Consider the following 18032-nt stretch of genomic DNA (forward strand, 5'->3'; position numbering starts at 1 on the left):
GGGAGCGTGCCAAGATTTTAAACGATGCTGAAATGGGACCGGTCTCTGCCAACCAGACTTGGAGGTAGGAGACAAGTCCTGCAGAGGAGCGACCGTCCTGCCCGCTGCCAGCCTGCTGGTTCTGCTCCCCATGGCTTCTGTGGGGCTGAATCACCGCTCCCTTGGGGGGGGTCTATCCTGGGATCTGCCCTCTTCCTTATCCATGAACCTGGAGGAGGTGAGGAGCACGCTCTTGGGAAGTTTGGAGATGACACCAAGTTGGAGGGACCCGGGCGCTGCCCTCAGTCCCCCAGGGTTGGTAATAAACTTCCCTCTTGGGAAGTTTGGAGATGACACCAAGTTGGAGGGACCCGGGCGCTGCCCTCAGTCCCCCAGGGTTGGTAATAAACTTCCCTCTTGGGAAGTTTGGAGATGACACCAAGTTGGAGGGACCCGGGCGCTGCCCTCAGTCCCCCAGGGTTGGTAATAAACTTCCCTCTTGGGAAGTTTGGAGATGACACCAAGTTGGAGGGACCCGGGCGCTGCCCTCAGTCCCCCAGGGTTGGTAATAAGACCATAAAAGCATCTGTCTTGGGGTCAGGTCAATGCCCACATCTCTCTTATGGGTGGTGATGCTCAGGGTTGACACCCTCAGGGTACCTACCCATCCCAATAACCCCCTCAAGGAGGAGAGTGGTCCTGCAGCCACAGCCTCCTGCACGAAGGTGTTTTGCACTTTAATTAGTCTCTCCGTGATGAGCTGCTTCCCAGGGTTTCCTCTGAACCTGCCCCAACAGATCCATCCGATGCACCCACGGACCCTGTACCTAAACTAGGACACCACAGGTGGACAACCAGATGGGTAAAAAACCTGGTGGGATGGTTGGACTCAAGAGGGCTGCAGCTATTGGGTTACAACCCATCACTGCCTGGAGGCCAGTGATGAGGAGAACCGAGGTGTCTGTCCCTGCCCTGTTTAGCATCCTCATAATGACCTGGAGGAGTTGAGGAACACACTCTTGTGAAGTCTGGAGATGACACCAAGTTGGAGGAACCACTCAGTGTGCTCGAGGAGCTGCCACCCAGAGAGCAACTGCAGCGGGCTGGAGAAAGGAGTCAAGAGCTCTGCCTGGAGGCCAGTGATGAGGAGAACTGAGGTGTCTATCCCAGGACCTGCCCCATTTAGCATCCTCATAATGACCTGGAGGAGTTGAGGAACACACTCTTGTGAAGTCTGGAGATGACACCAAGTTGGAGGAACCACTCAGTGTGCTCGAGGAGCTGCCACCCAGAGAGCAACTGCAGCGGGCTGGAGAAAGGAGTCAAGAGGAACCTTAAACATTCAACAGGAAAGAAGCCCTGCCCAGGAGAAGAGCGCAGGGGGATGTGTAAGGGGTGGGATAGGGTTATTATCGGGGGTGAGATGGGGCACAGCCCACCCTGTGGGACCCCAATTGTCAAGGGGCCTTGGGGGGACCACAGTGACATCGCCACCTGGCACCTTCTCGAGCTTTAGGTCCCGCAAGCCAGTTTTTCCACCTCCTCGCTCTGCTGCCGTAGGCAACTGCTCAGGTTACCTGACTGCTGAATGGCGTCACAAAAATAAACAAATGCATCCAAAGCAGCACCCGACACCAACCACCTTGGCTGGAAGCGGCTCCTCCTGGCAGAGGGCTGGCAGGAAGGTGGCAGCTCCCAGGCCCAGAGGCACCTCCTGGGTTGGCGTCCCAGGAATGTCTGCCAAGATCGAGACACAAGAGCCAAACCACCCGACACCATTCACAGAATCACAGAATGAAAGGGGTTGAAAGGGACCTCTGGAGATCATCTAGTCCAAGCCTCCTGACAAAGCAGGGTCACCTAGAGCAGGCTGCACAGGAACGTGTCCAGGCAGGTTTTGAACGTCTCCAGAGAAGGAGACTCCACCACCTCTCTGGGCAGCCTCTGCCAGGGCTCTGCCACCCTCACAAGAAAGAAGTTCCTCCTCATGTTTAGATGGAACTTTCTACATTCAAGTTTGTGCCCGTTCCCTCTTGTCCTGTCCCTGGGCACCACTGAAAAAAGCCTGGCCCCATCCTCCTGACACCCACCCTTCAAGTCTTTATAGGCCTTGATCAGATCCCCCCTCAGTCTTCTCTTCTCCAGACTCAAAAGCCCCAAGTCCCTCAGCCTTTCCTCAGCAGAGAGATGCTCCAGATGCCTCATCATCTTTGTGGCCCTCTGCTGTTCCCTCTCCAGCAGTTCCCTGTCCTTCTGGAACTGGGGAGCCCAGAACTGGTCCCAGTGCTTCAGATGGGTCCTCCCCAGGGCAGAGCAGAGGGGGACAATGATCTCCCTTGACCTGCCGGTCACACTCTTTCCTGATGCCCCCCAGGATGTCATTGGCTTTCTTGGCCACGAGGGCACATTGCTAACTCATCTGTCCCTGCTTTTGCAGAGCACGACCGTGGCTCCAAGCTGGCTACAATCCTTCCTTCCCTGCAGACCTCAGCCACCACCAAAAGCTGCGCCAGGTCCCTCAGGACCCAGTCCTAATGCATCTCCTCCCCAGCAGCACCAGGGGATGAAGCAGGGAGGGCAGTGAGCTGGACTGGCCCATGCCAACCCTGTTGACACACACGTAGCCGTGGGCAGCACGGAGCTGGACGAAGACCAGCCAGCTCCAACCACGCTTAGGAAAGAGCTAGGAAAGGCCAAAGTGGTGATAATCAGTGAACAATAGATGGCAAATAATATTATTTATTATCTCCATGTCTTCAGTAGCCACGGGGCACTTGTTGCACCAAGCACAGAGCTCTGGAGTGCTCCTGTCCCACTGATGGCTCAACTGACATCTGCTGGTCCCGAGCCATTTTCTACATTTTGCTGATTCTGCTGAAGGCCACAGAAAAGAAGAAAGATGGCCAGGCTGCAGGAACTAAAGTCCCTTGGTTGTCCTCCTGCTTTTAGTTGGTTTTGGGGGACATGCAACATGAAGTAATGTTGGAGCAGGGCTGAACGTGGTCCTTGGTATTTCGGCATGAGGCAGAGGCTTTGGGGCAGCAGGGACAGAATCATAGAATGGTTTGGGTTGGAAGGGACCTTAATGATCACAGAGTTCCAAACCCCTGCCATGGGCAGGGACATCTCCCACCAGACCAGGTTGCTCCCACCTGACCAGGACGTCAGCATGTTCCCTCCCCACCATACTGGAAGGACAGAAGATATACAGGGACAAATTTGCTGTGGTTTTGTGAAATAAAGTGAGACCTGAGTTGAGAGCACATGGGCTGTAGGGCTGGGAGAAGTTAGTGGGAAATCCCTCTTGCTTAGACCATCAAGAGCCAGGACAACTTCTTAAAATTGCTAAAAGCATTAAAGTCATTGAAGACTCACGGAGGAACGCGGTCCTGGAAGATGCCACCACTGGTCCTATGTGAGGACAGCCAGGGCTGGAAGCAGGCAAGGGCTAAGCCCGCGGTGCTCTGTCTCCAGCACAACCATCCCCAGGGAAAGCTTTTCCCCAGGAACAATGCCCTCTTCCAGCTCGCCCTCAATTCCCCGAAGCTCCAAGGGAAGAATAGGAGGAAAGCTCTTTCTTTTGTTTCTATTTAACTTCTCTCCTTTGTTATTCTTTTCCCAGGCTCCCCAGATTTGACGGCTGCTGCAATAGTGCCCTGCTTTTCATTTGCAACAAAAATCTCTCCTTAGCCCCCAGAATCTTCAACGACGTTCTTTGGGCTGGGCTTGGACATCCCATTTCCTTTCTCTACCTTAAACTACGCAATATTCCGAGCAGAAAAACATGTTTCGATCTAAAGCACCACCCAAACTCACCGTGTTCCATCAAAACACTTTAAGGAGAGCAGGACCCACCTTTAACTTCTCTTGGCAAACCACCTCTTTGCCTAAAATCCCAATGATGACCCTACCAGACCTTGTTGAGAAGACACTCTCCGCCTGCACAAATCTCACCCCCAACCCTCAGAATGCTTCTAGAATTTAAACTTTTTGATTCTTTGGGGATCCAGCTCCTGGGACAGGCAGTCACGGTGTCAGACATGGTGGTAGACCCTTCCTTCTCCCCCCACACTGGTTTCCAGCAGGCAGCTCAAGCAATGGGCGCAGAGGAGGATCATAGAATCACAGAATGGTTTGGGGTAGAAGGGACCTTAAAGATCATCCAGTTCCAACCCCCTGCCCTGGGCAGGGACACCTCCCACCAGACCAGGTTGCTCCAAGCCTTGTCCAACCTGTCCTTGAACCCCTCCAGGGATTGTCACTGCTCAATAAATAACACCGACGTTGCCACCCTGATGCCCCAGCCACGTCCCCAGCTCCTCCTCATCCAGCCACCCATTTCTGGTGTCCTCGCTGCCGTCCTCACTTCCTCCCAATTAATGACGGTGCTAATAAGTTTTTACTAGGAGTGACTGATGGGGTGGGAGGAAGAAAAGGAGCTGGAGAGAGGAAGCTTTGCAGGGGGAAGGGAAGAGATGCCTCAGTCCTCAGGCAACTTTCCCCTTCCTCCTGCTCGCTCCCTCGCTGACCTTAAGCTGAGTTTAGCAAGACTATAAAGAAAAAGGGAAAAAGAAGAAAAAAAATAAGAGCGAGAAACTAAAAGGCAAGAGGAGCTGGAAGGACAGACACCTTGTGAACCTGTCCTGAGGCACGTGGAGCTCTCAAACCTTACAGGCCATAGTGACACCTCCTCCTGCCCTGGGACACCAGCCCACGTGCGTTATGGAGCTCACCAAGGGATGAGCACTCTGCAGGATTAGGGAGTTTCCACCATCTCAGGAGCACCCAGCAGGGCCAGCCTGTGCCAATGTCCCTGTCCTCCCCTGGGGCAGCTGGAAGAGCTCACCACCACCACCTCGGCTGTGTCTATGGCCCTACTTTGGCTCTGGCAACCATCTCAGTGCCTGGCACCTCTCACTGCTGCTAAATAGATGTTCCTGGTCTCCTGGGTTGGGTCTGTGCATCAGGATTAGCCAATGGTGGCAAAAAACGGTGGCAAGATGAAAGCCCATCCCAGACCTGCAAGTCACAACCCCGCAGAGATCAACCATTTTGGGGCAGGGGATCTGGAAGACTCAGGCTCACCCATGCCAGCTAAGCTAAGAGTCTTCTTCTCTGACAAAGGACACCATGAGGACAGAGCTGTCCTGCTAAGGAACAGAGAGATGTATTTTTAAGAAACTAATTGATGCGTGACGTCTCGATATAATTAGTAAAGGCTTTTTATGGAGCTGCCCTGCAGCAAGAAAATATCCCCGATACACGAAATTCATGTCCTTCTGCACACCACCGTGTCCCCACATACCGGCGAGGTGACAAGAGGGACCGTGACGGCACGGAGAGGGCAGACAGGAGTGGGCAGGGAAAAATCCTGGCAGAATTGGGGCTGGGATGTGTCACGACTGTGAAGGGAAGCAGAGGGGAACGGGGACTTCGCCAGACGGCGAGATCTTCCCCGTGAGGTGACACATAGCGCCGTGGGCAGGGATTTTGGGGAAGTTAGGCTATTCTTAGCGTCCTTCTCCCACCTCCTCCTCTGGATACGTGTTCCTCATCATGATGCCTGGATTCTTTCTCACTGCTACAGTCACCGTCTGTGAACCCTACCCACCATCTAACGGTGAAGAGAAAATGTTTATGATGTGTTTGCATCCAGAGGAAACTTCCTATGGGCGTAAAAAAAAGTCATCGCCGGCACTTTATTTATCCTTCCCTTGCCCGAGGTCTAGGGGAGAACTTCTTTCACAGCGAGTTATTTATGGCCCGACAGAAGCACTAGTGACAATTTGAGATTCACAGCTCCAACCCTGGGCAAGGAAGCTGAATTCTTCTGAGGAAGTCTTCTCCAGACAGCAGCAGGAGGCAAAACCGTCTTTAGAACAGGATGGGGGAAAGCCCTCTCCTGCTCTGTCGGACATTAACACTTGAGTTGCCTTTTTCTGATGGTCCTCACTGAGGTTTCTACCACCACTTTGAACCGTGGAGAGCTCAGGCTCTGAAATGAGCTCATCATAGAATCGTCCAGGTTGGAAGGGACCTTTAAGATCATCTGGTCCAACCATCAACCTAAGTCTGATGAAAACCACCACTAAAGAGTGTCTCAAAGCACCACATCTGCCCAGCTTTTAAGTACTTCCAGAGATGGTGACTCCACCACTGCCCTGGGCAGCCTGTTCCACCACTTGATAACCCTCTCAGTGAAGAAATTTTTCCTAATATCTAATCTGAACTTTCCCAATATACCCATTTTTTCCTAATATCCAATCTGAACATCCATCAGGAGGTCAGGTTCTGCAATGTCCCCAGCCCTGCTGGCAGGGCTGGGTTTCTGCTGCACCAGGTGGGGAGTAAAGGGCATATGGGACCTCACTGCTCTCCCCCTTTTGTCCCCTCAGTCTATTCAGGTGGCTTCACCTGGTTTTTAGAAGCTTTTTTAGCTTTTTAGTGGGGTTTTTTGCAAAGTTGGGATTTGCAAACTCAAAGGTTGGGTTTGCAATTCCAACTGTTGGGCTCTACAAACCCTTGGAGAAAGGGGTCTTGCTTGGAGCACATGCTTTAAGTAGCAGAAACACAATATGCAGGAAAAGCCCAAAAGATGCAGGTCCTTTTGGGGTGGGAAGTGTTGATGGTGGCAAAGCAAACCTCTAGGAATCCTAAAGCAAACACCTGCGGATCACGGGCACCTCAGCAACGCCTTGGAGAAGGAGAAAGGTGGAGGAGGAGAAACTCCGAAGGCATTTACCTCCCTGAGGCAGGTATAAATGGGGCAGACGAGGACTCGAAAGGGTTCTCCGGTGCTGCTCCTCATGGTGCCGAAGACCTCGCAGAGAAAGGTGATGAACCCCAGCCAGCGCTCCACGTCCCGCTGCTGCAACTCCTCCCGCATGGTGAAATCCTTCTGCAAGAGGGACAGAGACAACGGGCTGCATCAGCAAAACCGCATCGAGAGGCGAGAGAGAGAAAGAATGAAGAGGAAATTGAAACTCAGGGTTGGGGGGGGTGGTGGTGTGGTGGGAAGGAAGACAGACAGACAGACAGACTGACTCTTTAGTAACAGCCTGGAGATTACTCAACGCGCCCGGAGTGGCTGGAATTTCAACAGAGCAAAGCCACCAGAAAGCAGGTATTGTAGAAATATCACCAACCCCTGCAATAACTGCCACGGCTTGCGCTAGAGACGGCGTCCCCCGTGCCCTGCCCCCTCCCTCGGACAGACACGGGGGACTCTTTTTCCATACACACAGCCAAGATCATATAAAAGCAGCAAAAAGAGGTTGTGATCACAGAATGATAGAAATGTCCAGGTTGGAAGGGACATTTCAGATCATCGAGTCCAACCATCAACCCAACACTGATAAAAACCACCACTAATCCATGTCCCTCAGCACCACGTCTGCCCAGCTTTTAAATACCTCCAGGGATGGTGACTCCACCACTGCCCTGGGCAGACTCTTCCAAGGCTTGACAACCCTCTCACTGAAGACATTTTTCCTAATATCCATCCTGAACCTCCCCTGGTGCAACTTGAGGCCATTTCCTCTTGTCCTGTTCCTTGGGAGAAGAGACCGACCCCCCCTGGCTACACCCTCCTTTCAGGGAGTTGGAGAGAGCGAGAAGGTCTCCCCTCAGCCTCCTTTTCTCCAGGCCGAACATCCCCAGCTCCCTCAGCCGCTCCTCACAAGACTTGTGCTCCAGACCCCTCACCAGCTCCGTTGCCCTTCTCTGGACAAGCTCCAGCCCCTCAATGTCTTTCTTGTAGTGAGGGACCCAAAATGAAAGGCAAAAGAAATGCAATGAAATTTGGTGGCCTTGCTGGACTTGGTGCTCCAGATGGACCTGCCCAGCCTGCTCATTCCCGTATCTTCAAGCAGACCCACCTGGGGACAATCCTAATGGCCTGACTGCTCCCTGGGGTTTCACCAAATTATGGCAGAGACTGGCTCCCTGCCCGACCAGAAGAAGATCAGGGCAGCCCGAGCTTGGCATTAAAAGGTCACCCTGCTCCCGAGCTGACGGTTGCCATGACCAAGGATTATGCGAGTGACGTGATTTATGGAGCAACATCAAGAAGAAGCACACAGGGAGGAAAAAAAAAAAAGGGGTTTGCCCGAAGGCAGGACTTGATCTTTTATCTTTGTCATCTGGGTTTCTTCCTACTGCTCGAGAAGAAGGGTTTGGCTGCTGCCAACCCCCTCCAATCCCCCATCCCTCCCAACTGCTGGGCAAAACTGGGGAGAGAGAGAACAAAGTAGGCTCTCACAGCCCGGACAACACCCGAGAAGGATCTTTCTTTTGAAGCCAAAATAAGTAAAGGAGCTGCTAAAGAAAACCAGGCAAAAAGCGCCACGATTATTCTCATTGAAGATCCAAGACGGGAGCTATTTATGTGTTTCATCACAAAAGGCAAAGAAAAAATAAATATAAGAAGAAATCACCTATTTGCATATGCAGGAAAAAGACTTGTACAATAACCCAGGCACTTGTTCACCAAACAGCGCTGACTAATTCCTCTCTACACCCATTTCTACCAGGCAATTGCCCAACTGTGTCTGCGACTCCGGTGTCAACGTGTAGCCAAATCCTGCTGGGTCTCTGCAGACTCTCTGGAGGAGTTTGTAGGGTTTGTCCTTTCCTTCTCCAGCCAGTCCCCAGGGCGGTGACGGAGGAGAGAGTTGTTTGCCAGCTGAGGTTATCACCCCAGGGTTACCAACTTACCCGTTCTGGAGTTTTCACTCGAATTTTACTTAAAAAAAGAAAAAGTCAAAGGGAAATGACAAACTTGAGCATAGGAAGTTCCATCTCAACATGAGGAGGAACTTCTTTCCTTTGAGGGTAGCAGACCCCTGGCAGAGGCTGCCCAGAGCGGTGGTGGAGTCTCCTTCTCTGGAGACATTCAAAACCTGCCTGGACGTCATCCTGTCCAGCCAGCCTACTCTGGCAGGGGGTTGGACTGCATGATCTCCAGAGGTCCCTTCCAACCCCTCCTGACTATTAAGAAATTAAAAGACCGAGCAAGAGCATCCCATGCCCCTTATCTGCACCGTCCAGGGACCTCACCCACTCATAGAGGTCACCCACTGGCTACTTCCACCCTGGGACAAAAAGAACCCTTTGAACCCTGGAGCTCTTCCTTGATGCCCCAAGACCTCCTGGCACCAAGCTATCTCCTGCATCTCATGCAGCATCCCACCTGTCTCCAGCCCACAAGCCATCCTGCCCATCCTGGGCTGGACGCCTACCAGCAGCCCTCTTGTCCCACCTGGGAAGGTCCATGCTGATGTGCCCGGGGAACTGGGCCATATTTGGGGATCCCTGGGGCATGCTGGGAAATTCCTAGCAGCTTGGGATAACCGCATGGGCTCTGTGGTCCCAGATTACTGGGAAAGAAAAAAACCACTGCAGGAAAGTCTCCAAAAAAAAAAATTTCTGTAAAAACCCCATCAAACCAACCAACCAACCAACCAACCAAAAAATGTCCATAAAACAACCACCAAACCAAACTCAGCAGTCCTGGGTCAGGAGCTGGACAGAGAGGGATGCCACCACCCAGCACCCTCTTTTTTTCATCCTACGGCACCCAGAGGATGATGCCACCCAGCAGAGACATCAATCTCTGCCCCCAATTTTGCAGCTGAAGAAGACCTTTGCAAAAGAAAAGGGACTGCTGTCTTCTCCCACCCCCCCTCTCCAAGTCATGAAAAAGCTTGTGCAAACTTTGATGGACCCCAAAACATGGGATGGATGCAGAGGTCACCAGGAACATTTTCACTCAGAATATGAGACTGCAGAGGGAATAGTTTTGTTCCATTTGCAGCCTCCAGTTGGGCCAAACTTTGCAGAAGCAGATTGTTTGCATGTTCTCTGCAAAAGCGGGGAGTGACACTGATTCCTTCGACAAAGCACAAAAAGCACCTTGCCAGAGATAGGAATTATGTTTTTTGGCCCATGTCTGCTTACGGGCAAGAGTTGGGCTTGCCAGGAGCTGAATCTCCATGGTAGCCGGACTTGCAGTGCCAGGGCTCTCCTGAAGCATCCTGAGATACCCATCTGCTTTGGTCCTGCAAGGTGGTGCTACACCAGTGTTGTGAGCACAAGGAAGGTGGCCCGGGGAGCTTTGTCCTTACATTTGGCCTTCAGACAGCATGTTTCACCACAACCACGGCATGCACATACGGGCAAGCCAACAAGAACGCCACCCATGCAGAGGTGTCCCACCTCCCTCGGGGTGCCCATGTTTGAGGAGACCACTGCTGTCATCGAGGGAACTTGGTCAATGGAGTTATGGGTGCTGTTCACCCGACTGCATGTCGGACATGCTCCCAGCAGGACCTGTGACCCATCACGCTGGGCATGGAGAACATGGAGAGCAACTCAATCGCTTCTCCAAAGGGTGTGCAACCAAAAGAGATGAGCCAGAGCAACAGCACGAGAGAGGTGAAGAGCTGGCTGGTAGTGAAGAGCGGCTCGGCAAAGAACAAAACCCATGTCCCATGTGCCCAGGGGACATCCGATGGACCCGTGCCCTGACCCACAGACCTCCACGCCACTGATGAGAAACCTTTGAGGAGGCTGAAGAGCGCTGAAACCAGACGGCCAGGTCACTGCCCTGCCCAGTGAACTTTATTTGCTCTGGAAATGCCTCACGGAGTTATATAAAAATAACCTGTGGATTGGCTTGCCCCATGCTTAGGTGGTGATGTCAGGGGAGTAAGCAAATTATCTTTCATCAGTTTGGCTGTATTTTTAAACACAAATTGCATTACTAATTTGGGGGTGCCCTGGCCTGTAGATAATCTGGGCGCGTTTACTGGATGACCTTCCTTCAGCGCCGATAGTTTAAAATAAAATGTATTTATACCAGGTAGGAGGGTTGACCTCCCTTCTCTGCCTGGTTTGGGAGAAGAGTTCATTGGGAAACCATGTGGCAAGTGGGAGGATGCCAAGGAGAACTCAAAAGAGGTCCACACAGGACAAGAATGAGGCATAAACCTGAAGGCTGAGCATGCTCATCACGGTGGGTCTCATGTGGTGTCCTCAGCACAGGAAGGATATGGAAACTGTTGGAACAAGTCCAGTGGAGGGCCACAAAGACGAGGGACTGGAGTCCCTCTCCTACGAGGAGAGGCTGAGAGAGTTGGGGGTGTTCAACTCAAAAGAGGTCCACACAGGACAAGAATGAGGCATAAACCTGAAGGCTGAGCATGCTCATCACGGTGGGTCTCATGTGGTGTCCTCAGCACAGGAAGGATATGGAAACTGTTGGAACAAGTCCAGTGGAGGGCCACAAAAGCCCCTTCCAGTTCCTAAAGGAGAGCTCGAGAAGAAACAGGGAGGAACTCTTGATCAGGGAGGGGAGCCACAGGATGAGGGGGAAGGGTTTGACACTGAAAGAGGGGAGATTGAGATGAGATCTCAGGAAGAAATTCTTTGGTGTGAGGGAGGTGAGATCCTGGCCCAGGTTGCTCAGAGGAGCTGTGGCTGCCCCATCCCTGGAAGGGTTCAAGGCCAGGTTGGATGGGGCTTTGGGCAACCTGGTCTGATGGGAGGAGTCCCTGCCCATAGCAGGGGGATTGGAACTGGATGGTCTTTAAGGTCCCTTCCAACCCAAACCATTCTATGATTCCACGGGTAGATCAGGGGTGGCCAATGTTCATGCATGATAGATGGGCCATGGCTCGGTCAGGGCCATGTTCATGCATGATAGATGGGCCATGGCTCAGCCCACCCTCTGATGTCCCCCATTGGGCACTTTCTAAGCTTGGCTGAAGCTTCTGCCAGCAATGGAAATAGAAAAGGCCTTTATCTTGGGTCTCTTCACTCTTGCACCCAAGCGAAAGCCCACTCTGCATCTCAGTGTAGATGCAGCTCATGCAACTCCATCCCTTCTTGACCCAGACACGAGACCTCTTCAAGAGCAGGACCAAGCCAGAAGAACCAAAAGGACTGGCCACTCCATGGGAGAAGAGGAAAATCCATCCTCTACCATTTTTGGTGGGCAGCAGAGCCAAGTGGGACCAGGAGCAGCATTTTGCCACTGGATCTAAGCCCTCGCTCCAGCCCGGACAGCTGCGGCCGAAAATTCATCCCTTGGGAGTTTGCCACGCTATTTTTTTTTTTGAAGATGAGTCCCAAATAACTCTTCCCCAGATCTGGGCCCACCAGCTCACGGCTGACTCCGTCAGCAGCGCGTTAGAGGGCAAAAGTTCAGCGCGGGCTAAAAATGAGGGTTAATTTAAGCATCGCCACCTTCTGATGGAAAAAAAAAATAAAATAAAAAGAAGACACAAGTTGGGCTTGTTGCTCTGTAAACACGAGGGCTCTTCCTCCGGCAACTTTGTTGTCCCCTCATCTGCTCTTTATTCAGTCAGCGTCAAGGAGGCAGGAAATACTGAGTCAGAAATACTGGGCAAAAAAGAAATATATAACCCTTGGATATCAGTGCGAAGCGTTATATAAAAAGCAGCGTTAAATACTTGATCTTCCTGGCAACGTCCTACAAAAGGCTGGAGCCTTAAATGGCTCTTTGGAAAGGACCTGAGAGAAATAAAACGGGTTGGAGAAGGGAGGTGGTGGGTTGAAGCAGGGACAGCATCCATCCCTTGTGGCTCTTCTGGAGGAGCACATGCTTCTCCCCAACCCTTCTTAGAAAGTCCTCCAATAAATGACATTTTGCACACTTAACATTGTGGCATTATCACGGGAATCACAGAATGGTAGGGATTGGAAGGGACCTCTGGAGATCATCTAGTCCAACCCCCTGCCAAAGCAGGTCCACCCAGAGCAGGTCCCACAGGAACGTCTCCAGGTGGGGTTTGAATGTCTCCAGAGAAGGAGACTCCACCACCTCTCTGGGCAGCCTCTTCCAGGGCTCTGCCACCCTCACAGGAAAGAAGTTCCTCCTCATGTTGAGATGGATCTTCCTGTGTTCAAGTTTGTGCCCTTTTCCTCTTGTCCTGTCCCTGGGCACCACTGAAAAAAGACCGGCCCCATCCTCCTGACATCCACCCGTGAAGTATTTATAGGTCTTGATCAGATCCCCCTTCTCTTCTCCACACTCAAAAGACCCAAGTCCTTCAGCCTTTCCTCATCAGAGAGATGTTCTACTCCCCTCATCATCTTCGTAGCCTTATTATTCCCTGTTTATAATTTAAATAATTCTTGTGTTTAGGTCCTGGCTTGGAGGAGGCTCTGGAGCATGGCTTTCCCTTCTGGGGAGTATAACCCAGTGAGGTGAGTAGTTTAGAGCACCGGCATTCATAAGAAGCTCAGAAGGTGCTGGAGAAACCTGTGGCAGCACCAGGGCGTGATCAAATACATCCACTCACAGATGTCCGGGGTCTCACTGAGCGTCTCAAAGCAAAGCAACCACCCACAGCTTCATTGGGAACATCTCACTCCACACAGACACCACTACACAAGTTCCTTCACTGTGCCAAAGCACCGGAGAAGGTGGGACACGAGGTGGGACCATCAGCTCTTCCATGGGCTCTGCTCTTCCTCCAACCACCCACAGCAACGCTCCCAGCACTGTGTTGACACTGCCTAAGGAGCGAACCGTACTGAGATCCCACCACCCCATCCCTGCCCATGCTACTGCCACCACAGGGACAATGAGACAAAGCAGAGTAAGACGATGACAGAAGCCCTGCTTTGTGCCAACAGCTTCCACGCAGGACCAGGGAAACAGCAGCACAGGAGACTGAGGTTTGTTTCCAGTCCTGTGTGGGGTCCCATCACCTCCATACCCTGATTTCCCAGCTGGTAAATGGGGAACGATGTGCTCACCTTCCTCTGCAAAGTGCTTTGGGGCGTGTGATTGAGACATGCAAATCACGGCAATTAATTATTACTCCAACAAAGGAGCTATTGACATTTAAAGCAGATAAAGGTTTTAAATTACAGATGACACCCTGTGCCCAGCCTTCGCAAAGGTCCCGGCTTCACCAAGCCATGGGGCATTTCACTCCCACAGACTTCCATCGGGCCGTTTCCTCCAAGCTGGATCTGCACCAGATGAAGGTGCAGCAGCTTCTCCTCGGGGTTCACTTTGAGGAGAGCAGCAAATCGTACTGGTGGCCTTCAGCATGGACTTGGTTTCACGATGGCCACAGCTTTGTGATGGTTTCTAATCACAGAGGTCTCCAAAATGCATCGCATGGTGAAGGTCCAGGTTACCAGGACTGTGAACCACCACCCTGTGGGCACCTACCACCCATCAGCCGACCACCAGCTGATCTATAAGTTGCATTAAATGCCACTGACTGATTCTACAAGAACAACTTGCCAGAGATCCCGCAGCCATCGGACAGACACAAAGAGTGCTTATTCCTCTCAAAAGGATTTGGGCAAGAAAAGGGAAAGTAAGGTCAGAAAACTCCCGGTTCTTGGGCAGGAAGGGGAAAGTAAGGTCAGAAAACTCCCGGTTCTTCTAAAGGAGATGCCAAGCAAACTCCCAGGATTAGGAACATCCATGAATTTCAAAATCCTCATGTTTGGGTAACCGAGGCAGCTGATAACCAGAGCTAACAGGAGCTACGGGTACTTCCCGTGTCTCCAAACACCTGGAGGTGACCAAGCTGGTGGTCACTTGAACTTCCTGCCCCCTGGTCTCCCCATGACCTCTCCGTCTGACTACAAATCTGGGATCAAGAGCAACAACCCATCCAATGTGGGCGTCTCGTGGCTTGAGCCAGCGACGTCTCCGAGGTCCTCGGAGGCTGCAGAGGTGCAAGCAGTTAATTATTGATTTAGTTGAGGTTTAAAGCGCCCTGGTGGGGACACAATGATGGATGTGCCAACAGAAAAGTGATGGTGATAACCTAGCAGTTTCTAGAGATCTTGGAGCACTGTCTCAGTGGAAGCTCTGAGATGACCAGGAGGGTGAAGCAGCATGGTCTGCACACCACAAACAGCAAACATCATTTTGTCCTGGTCTAAAAATCTTCTTTAATGACCCTCTGAGTGCAGAGAAAGCAGAGTGAGGAGAAGAGGCAGCTCAAAGGAAACCCCCTGGTCTCCTGTTATCTCCTTCTCCTTTTCTCTTGTGGAGGGGAAACATCAGAATTGAGGTGTTGCCACATCCTGGGAAGACAAGAAGACCTGTCCCACAGGTCAGCAGAGCTTACCATTGAATTGGAACAAACTTCATTTCCATCAGAACACATTCGCACCTCCGCTGAGTTACCAAGATTTATCCACTGTTATCCATGTTTCTCCAAATAATTTTCAAGCAGGACAACACGCAGAGCAGAAATACTCTGGAAAAGAGAGTGGGATGCTCTGGGAGCTCTGGTTGCTTCACCGGAGGATGTCTGCCAGCACCTCCTCCACCAGTACCGAGGTGACAGAGTTGTTTTCCTCCTTACTTCATTTTTTTATTGCCGCCTTTCCTATCTAGCACCTTCCTGGATTCCCAAACACGTGCCAGGGTGTCAGCTCGGCTGGATAACAGTACTTTATCACCACTTTAGAGCCCTGTTATCCCAGGAACCCAGCCACAACCCTACAGCAAGATGTCATCGCCTGCCCCGGCCAGATCCTACAGCGAGCAGAGGGACACGGACCAACAGGAGGACACACGGACACAGGGAACTAATGATACTCTTTGAGAGCCAGAAACCAACCTCTCGGTCCCGTGGAGAGGAACTGGTGGGAAGACAAGGGACCACGAAGAAATACAAATTAGTTTTCTTGCTGGGTTGTTGTTAGAATAGCCAGGACCCAGTTCGACCCAGTTCAACCCAGTTCGACCCAGCCCTGTGGACACTCCATGGCTTTAATGCCTGGAGGAGGCAGCTCTTCCTGGGCAGGTTGGCTCCTCTGGAGTGTTGCAGAAGATCTTTGTTATATTTGTTTAAGTCCTGGTGCTGCAGGAATCCTGAGGCAGCGACGTAGCCTTTGCCTTTGCGGGCACGCGTGGAAAAACCTTGGGTCACCTTTGGATGTTGGGACAGGTTGTGAGTCCTCTCCTGGGCAGGCATGCCCTGAGATGGGGACAAAGCACCTGTGTCCCCAAGAGCATCCTGTCACCAGGCCAGCAATCCCTTCCCTGCTACATGGGGGTGGTGGGAAGAGAGAGGATCAAGCACAGCTGATCCCTGCCCATCCCAACATCCCCACCATGGAAGTCCTTGCCCACAGGCCATGTTCCTCCAAGCATGAGCTCAGCATAAAACCATGCTGGTTTGAAGAAACCCCCCCAAAAAGCATGTTGGGGATGTTTCATATGGGTGGGAATGGTTTGATGGGCAGTTTTCAAGCCCTTCCCAGCATCAGGGCAAGGTCTGAGCCTCAACACCAGCCCCAGCATCTGCTCAGAGGCCACTTCTGTGCCTGATAAAATGACCATCCCATGCCCATTGTCAACTTGGGATGACAACTAGGACCTTGATGGAGCCTGATGGATGGATCCTGCTTAAAAATGCCACATGGAGATGCTGAGGGGTCTGTGGGGACAGGCCAAGTTTGCCATCAGGGATATAAGAGGAGGAAAAGTGGCTGTGAAGGCAGGTGCTGCTTCGTCCAGGCACTGTGGCTGGACCATCACAGAATCACAGGATGATGTGTGGTTGGACAGGACCTCTGGAGATCATCTAGTCCAACCCCCTGCCAAAGCAGGCCCACCCAGAGCAGGTTGCACGGGAACGCACCAAGGTGGGTTTGGAATACCTCCAGAGAACCATCTCTTTGGTTCCAGGCCTCAGTCACCCTCAAAGGAAAGAAGTTCCTCCTTATGTTCAGATGGAACTTTCTATGGTCAAGTTTGTGCCTGTTCCCTCTTGTCCTGTCCCTGGACACCATGTTCCTGGGTGCCTGGGAGCTGGCAGCAGGATGCTTTCCCTGTGGGATGCTAAGACCTTTCTACCGAGCTAGTGGTTGGTGGTGCTTCATCATGGGGTGGGACCATCAATCTGCTGATCTGGCTGGGGAGTGGAAGTCACCAAGGCTTGACTTATGCTTCTCTGCAAGCCAGGACCTATGGATGAATGAAGCCCTGGTGGCCTCTCCCATCTCCAAAACCTGCCTCTAAAGCAGAAGCCCCACAGCTGGTCGGCGCAGGGAAGCAGACAACCTTTGGGTGGACCTCAGTGCACACAGATGGCTACAAACAGGTCCAAGAGGCATGGGGCATTATAGAACTGAATGTTTTGGGTTGGAAGGGACCTTTAAAGGCCCTCTAGTCCAACACCCAACATGAGCAACTAGATCAGATTGCTCAGAGCTTCGTCCAACCTGGCCTTCAATGTTTCCAGGGATGGAGCATCTACCACCTCTCTGGGCAACCTGGGCCCATCTTTCTTCTAAGCCCCCTTTAGGGACTGGAAGGGGCTCTAAGGTCTCCCTGGAGCCTTCTCCAGGCGGAACCCCCCCAACTCTCTCAGTTTGTCCTCACAGCAGAGGGGCTCCAAGCCCTCCGAGCATCTTTGTGTCCTCCTCTGGACCTGCTCCAACAGGTCCATGTCTTCCCTGAACTGAGAACTCCAGAGCTCCATTATGGCCAGAGATCTTGGCTTTCTCCTTTAGAAGAAAGCAAAAAAAAGAAGAGAGAGGGATGCGTGAAGACACGGCGGGTGGGAGAGCATGGGGGAGAGGGGGGGTCCTGCAGGCAACCGGCCAGATTCACCGTGGGGTGGGCTTCTTCCCTTCATCTGCCCGGAGACGGAGCCGCACGGGCGAGGAGGGAATCGGAGGAGTTAACAGCCTGGCAGCCAGAGATATTCGTGGCACCCAGAGTTCGTGTAAAGTTTCATACCGGGACCCTTTTCTAAATTCTTTCGGTCATGGGAGAAAACATTGCAACTGTTTAGTCTGCAGGGAGGTGGTGGCTCTGGCCCAGCACTCCACGTCGCTGAGCAAACACGCCGGAAAGCAAAGGGGCTGACAACCCTCTTATCTCCTCCCCTTGCTTTTCAACCCCCCCCTCTCTCCCACCGCCGTGGCCAAGCATCCCATGGTACCGGAGCTCCCCACTGGAAAAGAATCAGAATCACAGAATCACAGAATCTTCTAGGTTGGAAGGGACCTTAAAGATCATCTTGTCCAACCGTCAACCT

General features: G+C 52.2%; 1 protein-coding gene across 3 annotated transcripts in view; it reads right to left on the reverse strand.

The window, feature by feature from the left end:
• Window positions 1-18032, reverse strand: part of CTIF (CBP80/20-dependent translation initiation factor) — a 153554-nt gene that overhangs the window by 17184 nt on the left and 118338 nt on the right. For all 3 annotated transcript variants that reach the window (XM_014960811.1, XM_014960810.1, XM_014960812.1), the window contains one exon: window positions 6722-6877. In XM_014960811.1, coding sequence (XP_014816297.1) covers window positions 6722-6877 — 156 coding nt within the window. The remainder of the gene's footprint in view (window positions 1-6721; window positions 6878-18032) is intronic.

Source organism: Calidris pugnax, unplaced genomic scaffold, assembly GCF_001431845.1.
Source record: "Calidris pugnax isolate Ruff unplaced genomic scaffold, ASM143184v1 scaffold150, whole genome shotgun sequence".
Classification (NCBI taxonomy): domain Eukaryota; kingdom Metazoa; phylum Chordata; class Aves; order Charadriiformes; family Scolopacidae; genus Calidris; species Calidris pugnax.